Source organism: Mauremys mutica, chromosome 21 (genome assembly GCF_020497125.1).
Source record: "Mauremys mutica isolate MM-2020 ecotype Southern chromosome 21, ASM2049712v1, whole genome shotgun sequence".
NCBI classification, from domain to species: Eukaryota; Metazoa; Chordata; order Testudines; family Geoemydidae; genus Mauremys; species Mauremys mutica.
In genome coordinates, this window is record NC_059092.1 from 16,915,815 (window position 1) to 16,930,651 (window position 14,837).

At 43.2% G+C, this 14,837-nt stretch overlaps 1 protein-coding gene across 1 annotated transcript in view; it reads left to right on the forward strand.

The window, feature by feature from the left end:
• The window catches only part of FBXO42 (F-box protein 42), a 102,735-nt gene that overhangs the window by 34,781 nt on the left and 53,117 nt on the right, over positions 1-14,837 (forward strand). The window contains exons 2-3 of the mRNA XM_044996279.1: positions 2,087-2,353; positions 9,622-9,738. Coding sequence (XP_044852214.1) covers positions 2,104-2,353; positions 9,622-9,738 — 367 coding nt within the window. The 5' untranslated portion in view covers positions 2,087-2,103. The remainder of the gene's footprint in view (positions 1-2,086; positions 2,354-9,621; positions 9,739-14,837) is intronic.

Consider the following 14,837-nt stretch of genomic DNA (forward strand, 5'->3'; position numbering starts at 1 on the left):
TAACCCTAACACAGCAATCCATATCCACGCTACAGCTAAACTAAGTCAAGAGAGCTTTTGTTGTGGGGTTTAAACATGATTCTTTAACACTGTTGTGAAATCCTGTAGACACGTGTGTAGTGGTTCCAGCCTGTTCACCAGCTTTAGGCAGCGTTCTCTCTAATGCTGTTACAGCATGGACAAGGCTACAGGCCTCTGAGCACAAATGAAAGAGCAGGCAGTGGAGCAGAGGGGGCTGCCAAACGGGAGTGTGGACAAAACCCCCTCCTATTCTTCCCCCTCTCTCACGTTCCCTGAATAGTTATCACAGCCTGGAAGGAAAGTTGCCTGACTGGCAAAACACAGGGTTAGCAAAGAGGAGCAGTGAAAGGAATGAGAGTGAAGGGCTATCCTTTCTCTTGTTGCTTTTGAAGCTCCAAGGATCCCTGTCCACCTTGCCTTCCTGCCCATGCTCTCCCTCTCCAAGGTTCTGTGTGGCTGCCAGCCTTCCAGCCAAGAAAAACTGGATAGCCCCCTCCCTTGGGAGCCCATCCGTGAAGAACATTAGTTACCTAGAGCAGTGGTTTTTAAACTTCTTTTCTGGGGACCCAGTTGAAGAAAATTGTTGATGCCCGTGACCCAGTGGAACTGAGGATGAGGGGTTTGGGGTGTGGGAGGGGCTCAGGGCTGGGGCAGAAGGTTGGGGTGCGGAAGGGGGTCAGGGCTCTGGGCTGGGGCTGAGGGGTTTGGGGTGCAGGAAGGGGTTCCGGGTTCGGGGGGGGGCTCAGGGCTTGGGCAGGTGATTGGGGCACGGACTTACCACCGGTGGCTCCCGGCCAGCACCGCAGCCGGGGTGCAGAGGCAGGCTTGGTCCCGTGGACCACACTGTGCCCTGGAAGCGGCCAGCAGCAGGTCCAGCTCCTAGGCGGAGGTGTGCAAGTGGCTCTGCGCGGCTCTCGCCTGCAGGCACCAGCCCTCCCCCCAGCTCCCACTGACCGGGAACTGGCCAATGGGAGTGCTGAGCCAGTGCTCAGGGCAGGGGCAGCGCGTGGAGCCCCGTGGCCCCCTTGCCTAGAAGTCGGACCCACTGCTGGCCGCTTCCGGGGCACAGCGTGGTGTTGGAACAGGAAGGCACTAGCCTGCCTTTTAACGTCCTGACCAGAGCGACCCAGTGCCTTACATGCCGTGGCCCAGTACTGGGTCGTAACCCGAACTTTGAAAAACTCTGACCTAGAGGACTTACTGTAGAGCAGTGATACTTGGACCTTGCTGATTTGGGAGCCAGATTAGCAATCATTACCCTAAAGAGCCACAGTCGTGTGAATTCATTGTTTCACTTACCAGTACTATATATTCCTATGACAGGAAAGATTTTGTGTGTGTGGGCATATATATTATATATATGATTCTCACAGCAAAATGGTTGACCAAGTATTCTTTTATCAACTACAATTGGTTAACATAGTTCAAGCTCCTGATTGGTTACAACTTAAATTGGTTAATAATTAAATCACGGTGTTTTTATATGTGCTGCAAAGAGCTGCAGGAGACACATTAACGAGCCACTTGCGGCTTGGGAGCCTCTGTCTGAGCGTCACTGCTGTAGATGTTCTCCATGGCCAGGGACTGACGATGCTGCTCTTTGAGTAGTTTCTCAGGCTGCTGAGCGAGAGGAGAGTTGCATTAGCGTTTTTTTAAGTCCTATTTCCAGGTTTGCCATTTGAGCTGTAATGGGGATCTGCTGGATCTCTGGGATAGAGGGATAAAGAACAAGTCTCTCAAAGCTCAGGCCAGTAAAGGACGGAGATGGCTTACTCACTTTCCAAACATAGACAAACTTTTTGCTTCAATGATGGCAGTACTTAAGCATTTGTTTTGTAGGGGGAAGAGACGTTGAACATTTGACCCTAAATATAGATGACCTTTGCCCAGAGCCAGACTTCGGGCATCACAGTTCAGAGGACTGAAATATCAAAATATTTTGCCTTGCAGTTTATTGAAGCAGAACTTGGTGTAAATCTGATGTCTAAATCCATGACTGAGGCTTTTCTAAGCACACTATTTCTATATAACTTTAATGTGATTTTTTTTTTCCTTCTTCTTGAAGCTGTGGAGTGGAATGCCATGGCCAGTTCCTCAGACAGTGAAGATGACAGTTTCATGGCTGTGGACACAGAAGAAGCAGTGGTGGAAGGACCAATGGAGCAAGACGATGAGCCACATGCTGAGCTGGAGGTTGAGGAGACCAGGCATAACCGATCGATGTTGGAACTGCCAGAAGAGGTTTTAGAATACATCCTGTCCTTCCTCTCACCATACCAGGAGCACAAAACCGCTGCCCTTGTCTGCAAACAGTGGTATCGCCTCATCAAAGGTACAAGCAGCAGCAGTGAAGCCTTTCCTCAAATGAAAGGATAAAAGATCTTAGTTTTCCTGTCCAATCTTTTTGCAGTGTTTTTAAAATTCAGCTCTCACTGTTGCTTGCCCTTCCCTCCACACCTTAATCTGGATGTTGCAGAGTCTTGTTGTGCTTACTGAATTAATGCCAGAAGAATAACTAAAGCTGTTTGCTTCATTCTGTGCAGGCAGGACTAGCAGCAAAGCACCTCATAGTGAAGTCTCTTATCTACTATAAAAACGTGAGGTGTTGTGTTTGCTTATTGGTCCCACACCAACCTGGCAGACTCTATGTACTGTGCTTGTCAAAAATGTCAAGATAAAACTAGCCAGCTGACTACTTCTGTAGTACCCCAAGGTATTGGTGTGTGCATTGTTTCCCGTCTTGCATTCGCATCCCTCGCCCTCCATTCACGGTAGCAGGTCCAGGGCTCCATGTCTAATGTGGCTGCACATATTGCTGCATAACTGTGGTCCAGAATGCAAGCCTTCATGTGAAAACAGAATTAAGTCCCTGGCTTTTGTGGTTTAGAAGATAAATTTCATAATATGAACTGCACGTAAACTGATGTAGTAATATCTGCCTGTGTCTGCAGATACCCTAGGGCTAATGTTTCAGGCTATGAGCTACTCCTGTTTACTTCAATGTAATATTAATTTTGAAGCGTAATACTGATGTTTTAAATATCCACATTCTTTCAGTGTTGCTCATTGTAGCAGAAGCATCCAGCAAAGGTGCTTTATCATCCTTGGATGTACAGGCAGATATTGGATAAGGTATAGTGGGAAAGCTAGATACTCTCAGGGTTTGCTGGGATGACGATGATGAGGAATCCAAATGCAGAGGATGGATGGTCTAAGGATTAGGTTGCTAACCTGGGTTCAGTCTCCTGCTCTGCCACATACTTCCTGTGTGACCTTATGCAAGGCATTTAGTCTCTCTGGGCCTTAGTTCCCGCTCTGTAAAACGTAGAGAATAGCATTGCCCTGGTTGACAAGGGTGTTGGGAGGAGAAATACTTTAAAGATTGAGGCATTCGGATGCTGTAGCAATAGGTGCCCTATAAAGTACAATGAATTAGATAGACCCTCTCCCAAATTTAAATTCATCTCTGTCTGCCCAGAATGAAGAGGAGAGGATGCTTCCCTTCCCAGCAGCTGATGCCTCAACCAATGTCTTGTTTCCAAGAAACAAAATGCTCCCACGTCCCTGACCACTACCTATATTCCCTATCACAAGATGCTCAGATACTAAAATGAGGAGGACTGGCCAGGAGTGGATAAAAATCAATCTGTTTTAAAAATGAGGTTTTTATTTAAATACAGGTTTATTCTTAAAAAATAAACCTATTTAAAATTAAATTTGAAATTTACAACCTAAATTAAGGCTTAATCTTACTACAATCTGATTAAAAAGTTTTTTAAATAAAAAAGTAGTACATATTTGCTGTGCAAGTTTTAAAGTCAACTACTGGACTGGGGGAAGTCCCTGACTAAGCACCTGGAACCAGAGTTTGTCAAAGTGCTAAAACTGCTTTTGATAACAGTAGCCTCTTCTTCTGGTGAAGAGAGAATATTTCCTTCATTTAGTTTATTCAGCCAGTTCAGTTCAATGAGCAGTTGGTTCAAAGTAAAACTAATTGGGAGCTGTAAAAGCAGGAAAACTACATGTGAGGTTGAGATCCGTTAGTTCTAAAATCCCAAAGGACATGGTGACCAGAAACAATCAGTTCAGTTCACTAACTGCAGATAATACTGCCTTTGTTTAATAAATTAGTTTTAAATTCAAAACATGTTTTGATAAACTTTTTTTTCTTATGTATCCAGCACATTTGAGGAGGTTTTTTACTTAAAAAACAAAACACCCTCAATGCTGGTTTTTTGCATTTTTAATTCTCAAATGTTCATCCAAATGGAGCCTGACACAAGTAAAAATATTCATCTAGTAAATAAGAAATGTAGCATTCACTTCAATTTCTAATTCAATTCATTTTCTAATATAATAAACTAAGACTCTGAATAAGTGTAGGTTAAGCTACACATAACTTTAATAAATACATATAGATATAGCGTATCTGCCTGGTTAGTGAAAAGAAGCACCAAATTTAGTGCAAAGACTATAATTGAAAAATCAGTATGTTTTAATGGTTATCTGCTAATGAGAATCAGCCTTTCTTTAGGAAAATAACTAAAAAGTACAAATGCAAAACAAGATGAAAATCAATGCTTTAGATCAAGGTTTCCTGCTTGATATTTAAATTGCCTTGATTTGCCCCAGGGTGGACTGGATAAATGCACAGAATCCTACAGGGCAGTTTTCAAATCAGTAAATACTGTACTGATGGTATTGATAACTTGCCTTATAGGACACAGGGAATTTTTATTTTCATTGCATTTTTTTCCCTGGTCACACCTGTGGGATGTGTCTTAGGCCTGCAGTTGCCGTCAGTGTCCCGTTTGTTAAATGACCTGTGCTGCATTTTCTGAGCAGGGAGTTCTGCATCTTCTCCCACATTATCTGGCAGTTTGAAAATGTCACCTGCTTGGTCTCCTGGAGGTGAGGGCCATTGAAAAGCAGAGGTTTTCTCTCTCTGCCTGGAAGCTGTGTGTCACCACCTGGTATTTTACAGAAATACCTAACTTGCAGGTAAAGCACAAATCCCCATCTCTGTTTAAAAGATTGAGTGGGTGGGGAGGACACGTTGCTGCGATTCTCCCTCAGCTTCCTTCTACTCCCTTAAAAAAACACAACAAAAATAACTGTGCCGATTCATCCCGATACTCACTAGCTGGTTAATTGCTGTCCCAAACCCTTCTTCATCTGTGTTTTTTTTTTAAGGCTGTGTCTACACTGCCACTTTCAGCGCTAAAACTTTAGTCATTCAGGGATGTGGAAACCCCCCCCCCCCCCCCAAGTGACAAAAGTTTTAGCGCTGAAAAGTGCCAGTATAGACAGCGTTTTATTGCTGGGTGCCACACTCCTGACATTAAAGCTCATCGCTCGTTTGGGGTGGTTATTTTTTATCACTGTGAGAGCTCTCCCCCAGCGATAAAGCGTGACTACACTGCCCATGTCACAGTGCTGCCGCGGCCGCGCTATAACATGAGCAGTGTAGACATACCCTTAGATTAAGCCCCCTGGGGCAGGGGTTTTCTGTCTCTGGAGCACTGTGTGCTGGCAGTTGTAGTATGCAGATTGGAGCTTAACAACAACGTGCAAAACTTACTGCTGGCTCTTTAAGATAGATTGAGCTCCTTGAGTCTATCTATCACTAGAGGGCATGTTTTCCTATCCTTTAATCATTCTTGTGGCTCTTCTCTGAATTCGCCAATATATCAACATCCTTCTGGACACCAGAACAGGACTCAGTATTCCAGGAATGGTTGCACAAGTGTCAAATACAGAGGTAAAGTAACCTCTCTGCTCCTACTCAAAATTCCCCTTTTATGCATCCAAGGATCTCATTAACCCTTTTGGCCACAGCATTGCACTGGGACCTGATGTTCAGCTGATTTACCATGTCCATCAAATCTTTTTCAGACTCACTGCTTCCCAGGAGAGAATCCCTCCCATCCTGTCAATATGGCCTTCATTCTTTGTTCCTAGATGTATATGTTTAGCTGTGTTAATACTTGCATGGCTTGCGTATGATCCAGATCACATTGTATCGGTGACCTGTCCTTTTTCATTATTTACCATTTCCCCCAGTTCTTGTCATCCTCAAACTGTATCAGCAATTTTGTTTTCTTCCAGGTCATTGAGAAAAATATTAAATAGTGTAGGGCAGGGGTCGGCAACTTTTCAGAAGTGGTGTGCCGAGTCTTCATTTATTAACCCTGATTTAAGGTTTTGTGTGCCAGTAATACATTTTAACATTTTTAGAAGGTCTCTTTCTATAAGTCTATAATATAGAACTAAAGAATTGTTGTATGTAAAGTAAATATGGTTTTTAAAATGCTTAAGAAGCTTCATTTAAAATTAAATTAGATCTGGTATCGCTGCCACCATCCAGAATTCTTAGTGTCTGGATCACTCCCTTTCCCCCCAAAATCTTCCCCTCCCTGGGTAGCCTTGAGAGACTCCTTAGGCATTTCAGCTGCCACCTCTGCAAGGGTCCACTGAGCTGTGGCCTCAACTCTATCATGTACTGGTCTGTAGAGATGCTGTACCCATGGCAGGCCCTTTCGAAATTTTCTAAGAAGGCCTCAGTATCATCACCTGCCTTGTAGGTGGGGAATTTTCTGGGATGGAAAGCAGTACCTGGAGAAGGGTTGTAAGGGTTGGCTGGTAACTCCTGCTTAGCCCTTGCTAACTCCAGGGCATGCTTCTGGGCCTCCCTCTGGATCTCCATAGCCCTCTGGTGTGCAGCCTCATCTCTGGCCATCTGTCTGTCATGTTCCTTTTGGCTCTCCTCAGCCTGGAATTTGGCTAATTCCAGCTCCTGTTGTATGGTTTTTTTTTTTCTTTGCTTGACATGTTTCCCTGCTCTGCCCGAGCTATCTTGGTTTGCGAGGTAAAACAAAAAAAACAAACCAAAAAAACCCACAGATTTTAACTGGACTTCTCAGAATGAGAAAGAGACCAGAAAAACTGGTTTGTGACTTGTCTTTTGCAAACTGTTAATTACCCTCCAGCTAAGCCCAGCTGGAAATCCTTTCTAACAAAGCCTTGTTAGAAAAACCTTTATCTGTTTGCCTTCAGGGTATCTCTCCTTCACTGCTTCTCCAGCATCTCAAAGGAGGAAAAAAAAATCTGGCTAGGTTCCTTTAAAATCCCTCGGCTGCTCATCCCCATTAGCAACCATACCCACTCATTTCCCTGTTTACATTTACATTTTGAGACCTATCAATTAGCCAGTTTTTAATCATAGAATCATAGAATCTCAGGGTTGGAAGGGACCTCAGGAGGTCATCTAGTCCAACCCCCTGCTCAAAGCAGGACCAAACCCAACTAAATCATCCCAGCCAGGGCTTTGTCAAGCCTGACCTTAAAAACCTCTAAGGAAGGAGATTCCATTTAGTATGTGCCATGTTAATTTTATATTCTAGGTTTTTTAATCAAAATGTCATGTGGTACCAAGTCAAATGTCTACACTGCAATTAAAAACCAGAGTCTGGCACGAGCCAGCTTATTTGGGCTCGTGGGGCTCAGGCTGTGGTGTAGACTTCCAGGCTTGGGTTCTAGGACCCTGCAAAGTGGGAGGGGCCTCAAATCTCAGACTGCCCTGCGAGCCCGAGTCAGCGGGTGTCTAATTGCAGTGTAGATATACCCCCTGAGAGCATTGTGCCCTGAAAGGTGACAGTACAAGCCTCCAGCCGGAGTCTGGCTTGGCTGGATTTGCTGCACGGAGCCATGAGAGATTGGGAATGCTGGTGCCACCTGCCCAATCTTGGAGGCTACAGGCCTGCCCCTGTTAAACAGTGTGGGTCCTTGGGGCCTGGCACACTGAAGGGGTCACTCCCAGGAGACAGTCTGGGGCATAGACCAGTCTCCATGACAGCGATGCATAACTGAAACTAGAATCCAGCTCTCAGTGAGCTATTCCCTTGGTAGGCAAATCTGGTATTTGTTTGCTAAGATTCTTTAAGAACTAAATCTTCTCCTCTTGTATCTGGCTTAAGTGTTGTGGCTTGGTACAGGAGGTTTTGTGAATGCTGTCAGGAGCGGATGTTTCCAGGCCATGGACCATTTGCCAGGCTGCTCTGTGACAGCTACTGCAGCCCTGAGGCTTTAGTAGACACGTCTCCTTCCACTGGGGGCAATGTCTGGGGGATCCCCAGAGCCAAATCCCTCAGCAGAAATCCGCACCCCACATACAGAACCAGCAGCTCTGGTTCTGGTCCCGCTCTGCATGGGGGCCTTTGTGGCCACAGGTGAAGAAGCTAAATTTCCCCTTTAGTAATGTGAGAAATGAACAGATTTTAATTAAGGTATGTTCTAATAGGAATGTTTAATTGTAAATTTATTTTAAAATAATGTTGCCAATAGCAGCCAACATGCTCGGCGAACTTCATTATAGTGTATTGTGACTCCTCAAAGGTTCATTTCAACAAACAGGCAGATGCTCATCCGGCAAAGAAGCAGTTGTGCACAGGCGATATGCGTGGTGATTAGGGCACAGCAGGCTTGCGTGGCAGCATAGAACACAGGCATTGTTTATCTGAAAACACCTATTTTCTAATGCCCCAAAGTGTGTACTAAGCACCTATTCACCACCAACGCAAAAAGATATTTATAGACACCAGACATCTCCGACATCCATCTCTCACCTGGTCTCTCCAGCATCTGGCTCCTGCTGGCAGATGAAGTGGTATTGCATTGTGCTTTGAGGGAGGTTCATTGGGCCTGCCGCTGTTACTTCGCTTCTTTGTCAATACATTTGTCTCTCACCATCAGCCTGTATATCCCCCATGTATATCCTCTGCAGACTGTAGTCTAGGCGTTCAGCACACTGACCTATAATCCCCCAAACCTCCTGATTCTCACTGTCTTCAGCTGTTGAGCCCTCTAAACTATTTCTGACTCTAATTTAAGCACTTGCCTCTGAATCAGACTCATTTAGAACATGGTCATCTTACAGTGCTGGTAATTTACCCTAACTAGCTGCAGGTTTTGGACAGGAGAGGTTAACTGATACAGACAATGTGTACGTGATTAGATTGCACAAAGGGTTTATTCTGTCATCAACTTGTTGAAGTCTTAAAAACAGAAAAATTGTGCAGATCATTTATAACCAGTTACCACTTTTGGGCCCACTCACAGGCTTTGAATTGTTTGTCCTGTCCTCCTCTTGAATCCTCTGTGGGCCTGCACTGGAGCAGTTGTAGTCCTTCTGTCAAAATGCAAGGACTTACCTTCTGATCACTAACCACCTTCTTACACCTTCCATGCTGCTCCTCCATTACCAGCCTTATGACATCCATTCATTAAACTGTAATTAACCTTTTTATCATTTTCTTCCCCGACCTGGAATTGCAAAAAGAAGTCAAGTATGCATGGCTTCTAGGAGAAATGGTTACACTGTCATTTATTCCTGTTGCTCCCATAGCATTTGCCATACTGAGTTGGACTATTTTGTTCATCAAGACAAGTGACTTAACCCAGGCCTAATTCAGGTGTTTTATGGGTTTTGTTTTCCTCTGGAAATTGTGCAATGCTGATCACGGAGGAACAACTCCTTCCTAGTCTTGTGACCATACGTTTGTGCCAGAAGCATACTAAAGTATTGTTTTCTCCCTTTTCTAGGTGTGGCACATCAGTGTTATCATGGCTTTATCAAGGCGGTCCAAGAAGGAAATATTCAGTGGGAGAGTCGCACGTATCCCTATCCTGGAACCCCAATCACACAGCGCTTCTCACATAGTAAGTACACAGTTAGAAAGGAAATGTGAACTCTGCGAATCCAGTAATTCAGTGTGTTCCACCCCAGCAGCTACTGTCCTGTTTGCAGAGACTTTATAGTACAAAGTGTTTGTACTTTGACCCAAGATGTAGCAGTAGTGCGCAGCCCTATAATTGGGTAAAAGTTGCCAGAACAGCATATTACACATACATGCAACATAAACAGTATACAAGTATAGATATGTGATAAACCATTTGTTGTTGTTAACCCTCTGATGCTAAGTTAAGAGGAAAAGTCACTGAGTGACTTAGGAGCACAACTCCTATTGAAAGTCAGTGGGATGTGTGTTCCTAAGGCATTTGGGCACTTTTTAAAACCCCACCCTTAGGCTTAACTAATTTTCTTCTTAAATATTCAGTCCCTCTTAGCTTTCTGCAGTCAGTGACAGAAGCTTCACTCTAATGACTTCGGTGCAGTGAGACGGGTAGAGCTAATGAATTGGAGCCTATACACGGCAGCTGGATTGGCATCTGCGGGTTGCTGCAGTAGATAATGTTTACATATTTCTGCATTATTTGGAGGAGGCTAAGCTATATTTTACTTCATATAAAGCATGCAGGATTGTAGATTAGAGGTACTGAAGCAATCACATTTTTTATATTGATATGATTTGTTCATAGAAGCCAATGACTCAACTGATGCTGCTTAGTTTAGGAGTGAATCTTTGCTTTCTACCTCTAAATTTCTCTAACAAAATTGAAAAATGTTCACATGCAGGGACGTAAATCAAATGACAATTCATTTGTATTTCAGTAGCTACTAGAGGTTCTAGTCATATTGTGCTAGGCAATTACAAACAAATAACAAAAATTCAGTCCATATCCGTCTACATCTCTGGTACTGGCCTCTCTGGGAGATGGCCCTTGGGAACAGGATTTCATTTTAAAAAGGTAAATATAAAGTGAGTGGTAAGATTCTGAGTGTCGTCAATCATAACATTTTTATATTCCCAAGTAGTAATGTGTTAAGCGAATGATGCACAGAATTTGGAATTTGTGTGCACCCATGCGCACACCCACATCCCTCAGTTTTAAGTACCAGTGCTAGTAAACCACCTGTTCTTACGTCTTTCCCTCACCCGTCTGGCACTATTTACTAACTGCCTTTAATAGACAGGCTAAGGGGGCAGCTAGGGAATTAGATACAGATTTCCGGGTTTGGGAGAAACTCGCCAAACCCAATAAAACCTCCTGCCAAAGCAAAAATTTGAGAATATTTTACTAAATATAAGCTGTAAAAATTCCCACAAGTTCCTCTTTTTTTTTTAGTGCTGAAAATTGTAGAGGGGTCTGTTCTGGTGTATTTAGGGGTGTAGACACACATTGGCATCCTTCATCTAGGAAGTAAATGGATAGCGAGTTTGCTTCATGAAAAGGGATCTCAGCCAGGCTTGGTTGAAAACACTGGAGAGAACTTTGGGTGAGAGAAGTTTTGTTAGTCAGGAGGATAACTTGGTAGTTAAGTTTAGGCTTTAGAATGCGGGTTGTGACATTTTATACATAACCAATTGTTCCCATCTCTCTGTCTCTCTGCTTTTTATTTGAATCTGTATTCTTAAATTCCTTTTATGTAACTGAACTCAAGTGCTGTGCATGATACAGGAGTGATGGTCTATGGTAGAACTGGTACACTGTTCCTTTGGGAGCAGGGGATCTCTGTGGGTATCCAGTGATCAGGGACTGGATACTCCAGGGGGACACTTTGTAGGGACATGGGGACTGGGGCGCAGCTGTTGTCAACCTGCCAGACAAAGATGGCTGGTGTAGCCCAGAGGAGAATGTGGCCGACATGCTGGTTGTGCCTAGCTGATTAGGCAAGAGTCCCTCATGTAGGAGGCAGGTGGTAATAACGTGACTCTCAGCCCTGAGTGCCCCAACAAGTGTCTCAGTAGTATCTGTTTAAACTCACATCCCACACATCAATCTAACCCTCAGCGAGTTCAGAGGGTTTTTAAAATGTTTTTTATTCAGAAAAACTGGTTCAAATTAAGTTGTTTGGTTCTGTCCTTGGTCAGATTTTTTGGATAATGTCTCAGTGTGGGTGAAGAGACCTCTGGTTCTTGACTTCCAGGTAATCAATTGTTCCATATTTTTGAAGATTCCTACATTAAAGCTTGGAGGGAGAAAAAAATCCATGGATTTTTTTTAAAAAGATTGTGTAGGTCTGATGTTTGCCAAGTGTATTATAAAACTCAAGCAAGCTTTAGTCATACTGCTTTTGTCTTGATCAGAATAAATAAGAACCTATTATACAAATGTAGTACAATCTAAAAATATACAATTACAATAGAGCAGTGACTCATCTAGTGAAACACAAATGGCTGATGCGGTCTCATAGCTACATCAAAAGGTCATGGCAAACAGCAAAGGAATGTAATACGTTATGCCAGAAAAATTGATCCCTCGATGGAATACTTGGTTCTGCAGTGACTTCTAAATGCCGAATCTTTTTTCTCAGTAGTGAAGCATGTTACCAGAATACTGGCTAATAAAGTTATTTTAATTGGGAAAATTCTGAATAGCTGTCAGCAGTCCAGATGGCATGTTCATCCCTGGGTATGTTCACACCTGTACGAGGGCCTGGGGAGAGTGAAACTCAGAAAAACATACTTATAGTGGTGCTTGCTTCAAGAATGGTCAGCTTGGCTTTCACCCATATGGTGTCTTACTATAATAGGAACAAGACTGACTGTCTTTTCCTTTGTACAGTTTTAATATATAAAGTAAAACCATGGGAATTTTTTCATTGCAGACATTGGGGCTGGGGGGCCAGAGCAGAGGAATGCAGGATTTAGTTTAAGGTCTGGAGCAATAGTCTGTACTGGCACTGACATATCGGTGTAAATCTATTCCTGCTTTTGATGTAGGTAGTGTAAACAGTTATTGAAGGCCCAGTGGAACATATGGTTTAATTTGCAGTCTTACCACCCGTTGCTGTGGTGCTGTCAGCTCTCTTAAGCTAAGCAAGGTCAGGCATGGATAAGAGAGCTCTAAGAACCCCCCAGGGGTTGGAGGGAGTGGTGCTGGTTATTTAGTGGATAGCATTATTTCCTCTGAGTCCATACTGAAGCACTGCTGCAGTGTGTTAGGAGTTCAGTATACTGTTGGGAAGGCAGCCGTTCACGGGAGATGGAAACTGATTTTGATGACTTAGGGTCATGGAAAAACCCAGAGATGGTTTTCATAAGAGTAGGGGTTTAGGCCTGGTGACTTCACTAAATTCTAACTCTAGTAACTGTGTTTTGCTTCCTCTAGTAACTGTTTTGCTTCCCTAAATTTTTGGTGGTGGTGGTATTCATTTCCTGTCCTAAATTGCAATGCCATGTCTATGGACAGTACTATTAAATAGCTGCTGTATTGCACCTCAGCAATTGCAGCACTGGAAGGGTGAGTGAAGAGATCTGTACAGATAACATTTACCAGTTTGTTATAATGCTTTGGAACCCTTCACTAAGGAAACCATTGTATATAAAGGCCTGTCCTTACACTCCAATAGTCAGGTCCACTAAGGAGACTGAAAGAATTTGCAATAATATTTTCATTGGGAAGGTGGTGGGGAAATGCAAGTTGGATATAAATAGAGCCCATTTCTTTTCCTTCCTCTTAAGGTGAGACAGATAAACTTTCTTTATTTCAGACCTTGAAGGTAACTGCTGTACACATACTCAGAGTTTTGGTGCTCTTCGTTGTATTTAGTAAAGTTAACAAGTTGACCACTTTCCTTGCTCTGAAGAGATTTATGTATTGAATCCAGCCTTCTTGCTTATAGTCCGCTGATCTTACGCTGGCTGTCTCAGACTACTATATAAGAAGCTGTGATATAGCATAGAAGTAATAGACAAAATTTAGAGACACAAATGTGTTTAAAATAAGATAACTTTTGAAATCTGTGCTGTTGATCGTCTCTCTAGGTATTCAAATATAATGGAGTGTTTTACAATGTTTCTGATTTATTTAGGTGATAGTGGTGGTGATGGATTTTAGGAGCACAAATCCTCTTGACTTTCAGTGGGACTTATGCGCCTAAATCTTAGTTGCTTTTGAAAAATCTACCCTTAGTTCTCAAATTCTCATGCCATCTGCCCAGCAAAAAGCTCTAAGCACAACTTCTTCTAATGGACGTCATCTTCCATCCTATTTGGTGGATTGATGCTGGCCCTTTAAATATGTACAACTGGAATTTTCAGTTGTACTGTCATTTTTGCATAAATTGAGCTGCCTTCCTTTTCCAGAAGCTTTAAATGGTTTGCTAAAGAGAGGCAGGAAAGCACAGTTTAAATTATTTTGGTCTATGATTAAAATACATACTGTGTGGACGTCATGGTGCCTGTCTGGCTAGCTTGTTTTTAAAACCAAATAGAGGAGAAGAATGCTGCCACCTCCCTTCAAAAAATAATAAATTGCCTGCACTGTGATGCTGCTTGAAAGCAGCAGTTGCCAAGAGTTTGGATTGGGGTGGAGTTTAAATAACTCTTAACCTGCCACTATTAGCAAATGATTGGTTTGCAGTTTGGTGGGGAATCCATCAGGCAGCCTTTAATGCTTTTGTATTTTCCCAGTATCTCTTTGTATCTGAACAAGATGAAGTTAAACTTGTACGTGCATCTATTGATGTAAATTGCACAAGATATGGGAGGCTAGAAATTGATCTAATGGGCTAGTAGCCTGGCCTTTCACCTGTAGAGACTGGGGTTTGAATATACATTGAGCCACTATGTGAAAATGAAACGTGATGTTAGCCTAGTCCTTATCAGACATGTGCCTGCGTCACAAAACCACTGCAAAACTTGGCAGCCTCTGCTTAAGGAGAGGCCCAGGACTGTATAGCAAGCAGTGCTGCAGGTCAGCATCAAGGTGAAATGGTACAGACACAATATAATGCAAGGATGGTGATCATATTGTTAGGTAAAAAGCAAGTCCTACTCACCTCTCCAGCACCCGAGTTTGTGCGGAGTTGGTATAGGGCTCAGAAAACTGTCAGAGACCAGACAATAATTCGTTGATCAACGGGCTCACACCATCCTTAGCTTAAGAGCAAAGCTTCGGAGTAAGTGTGGCAA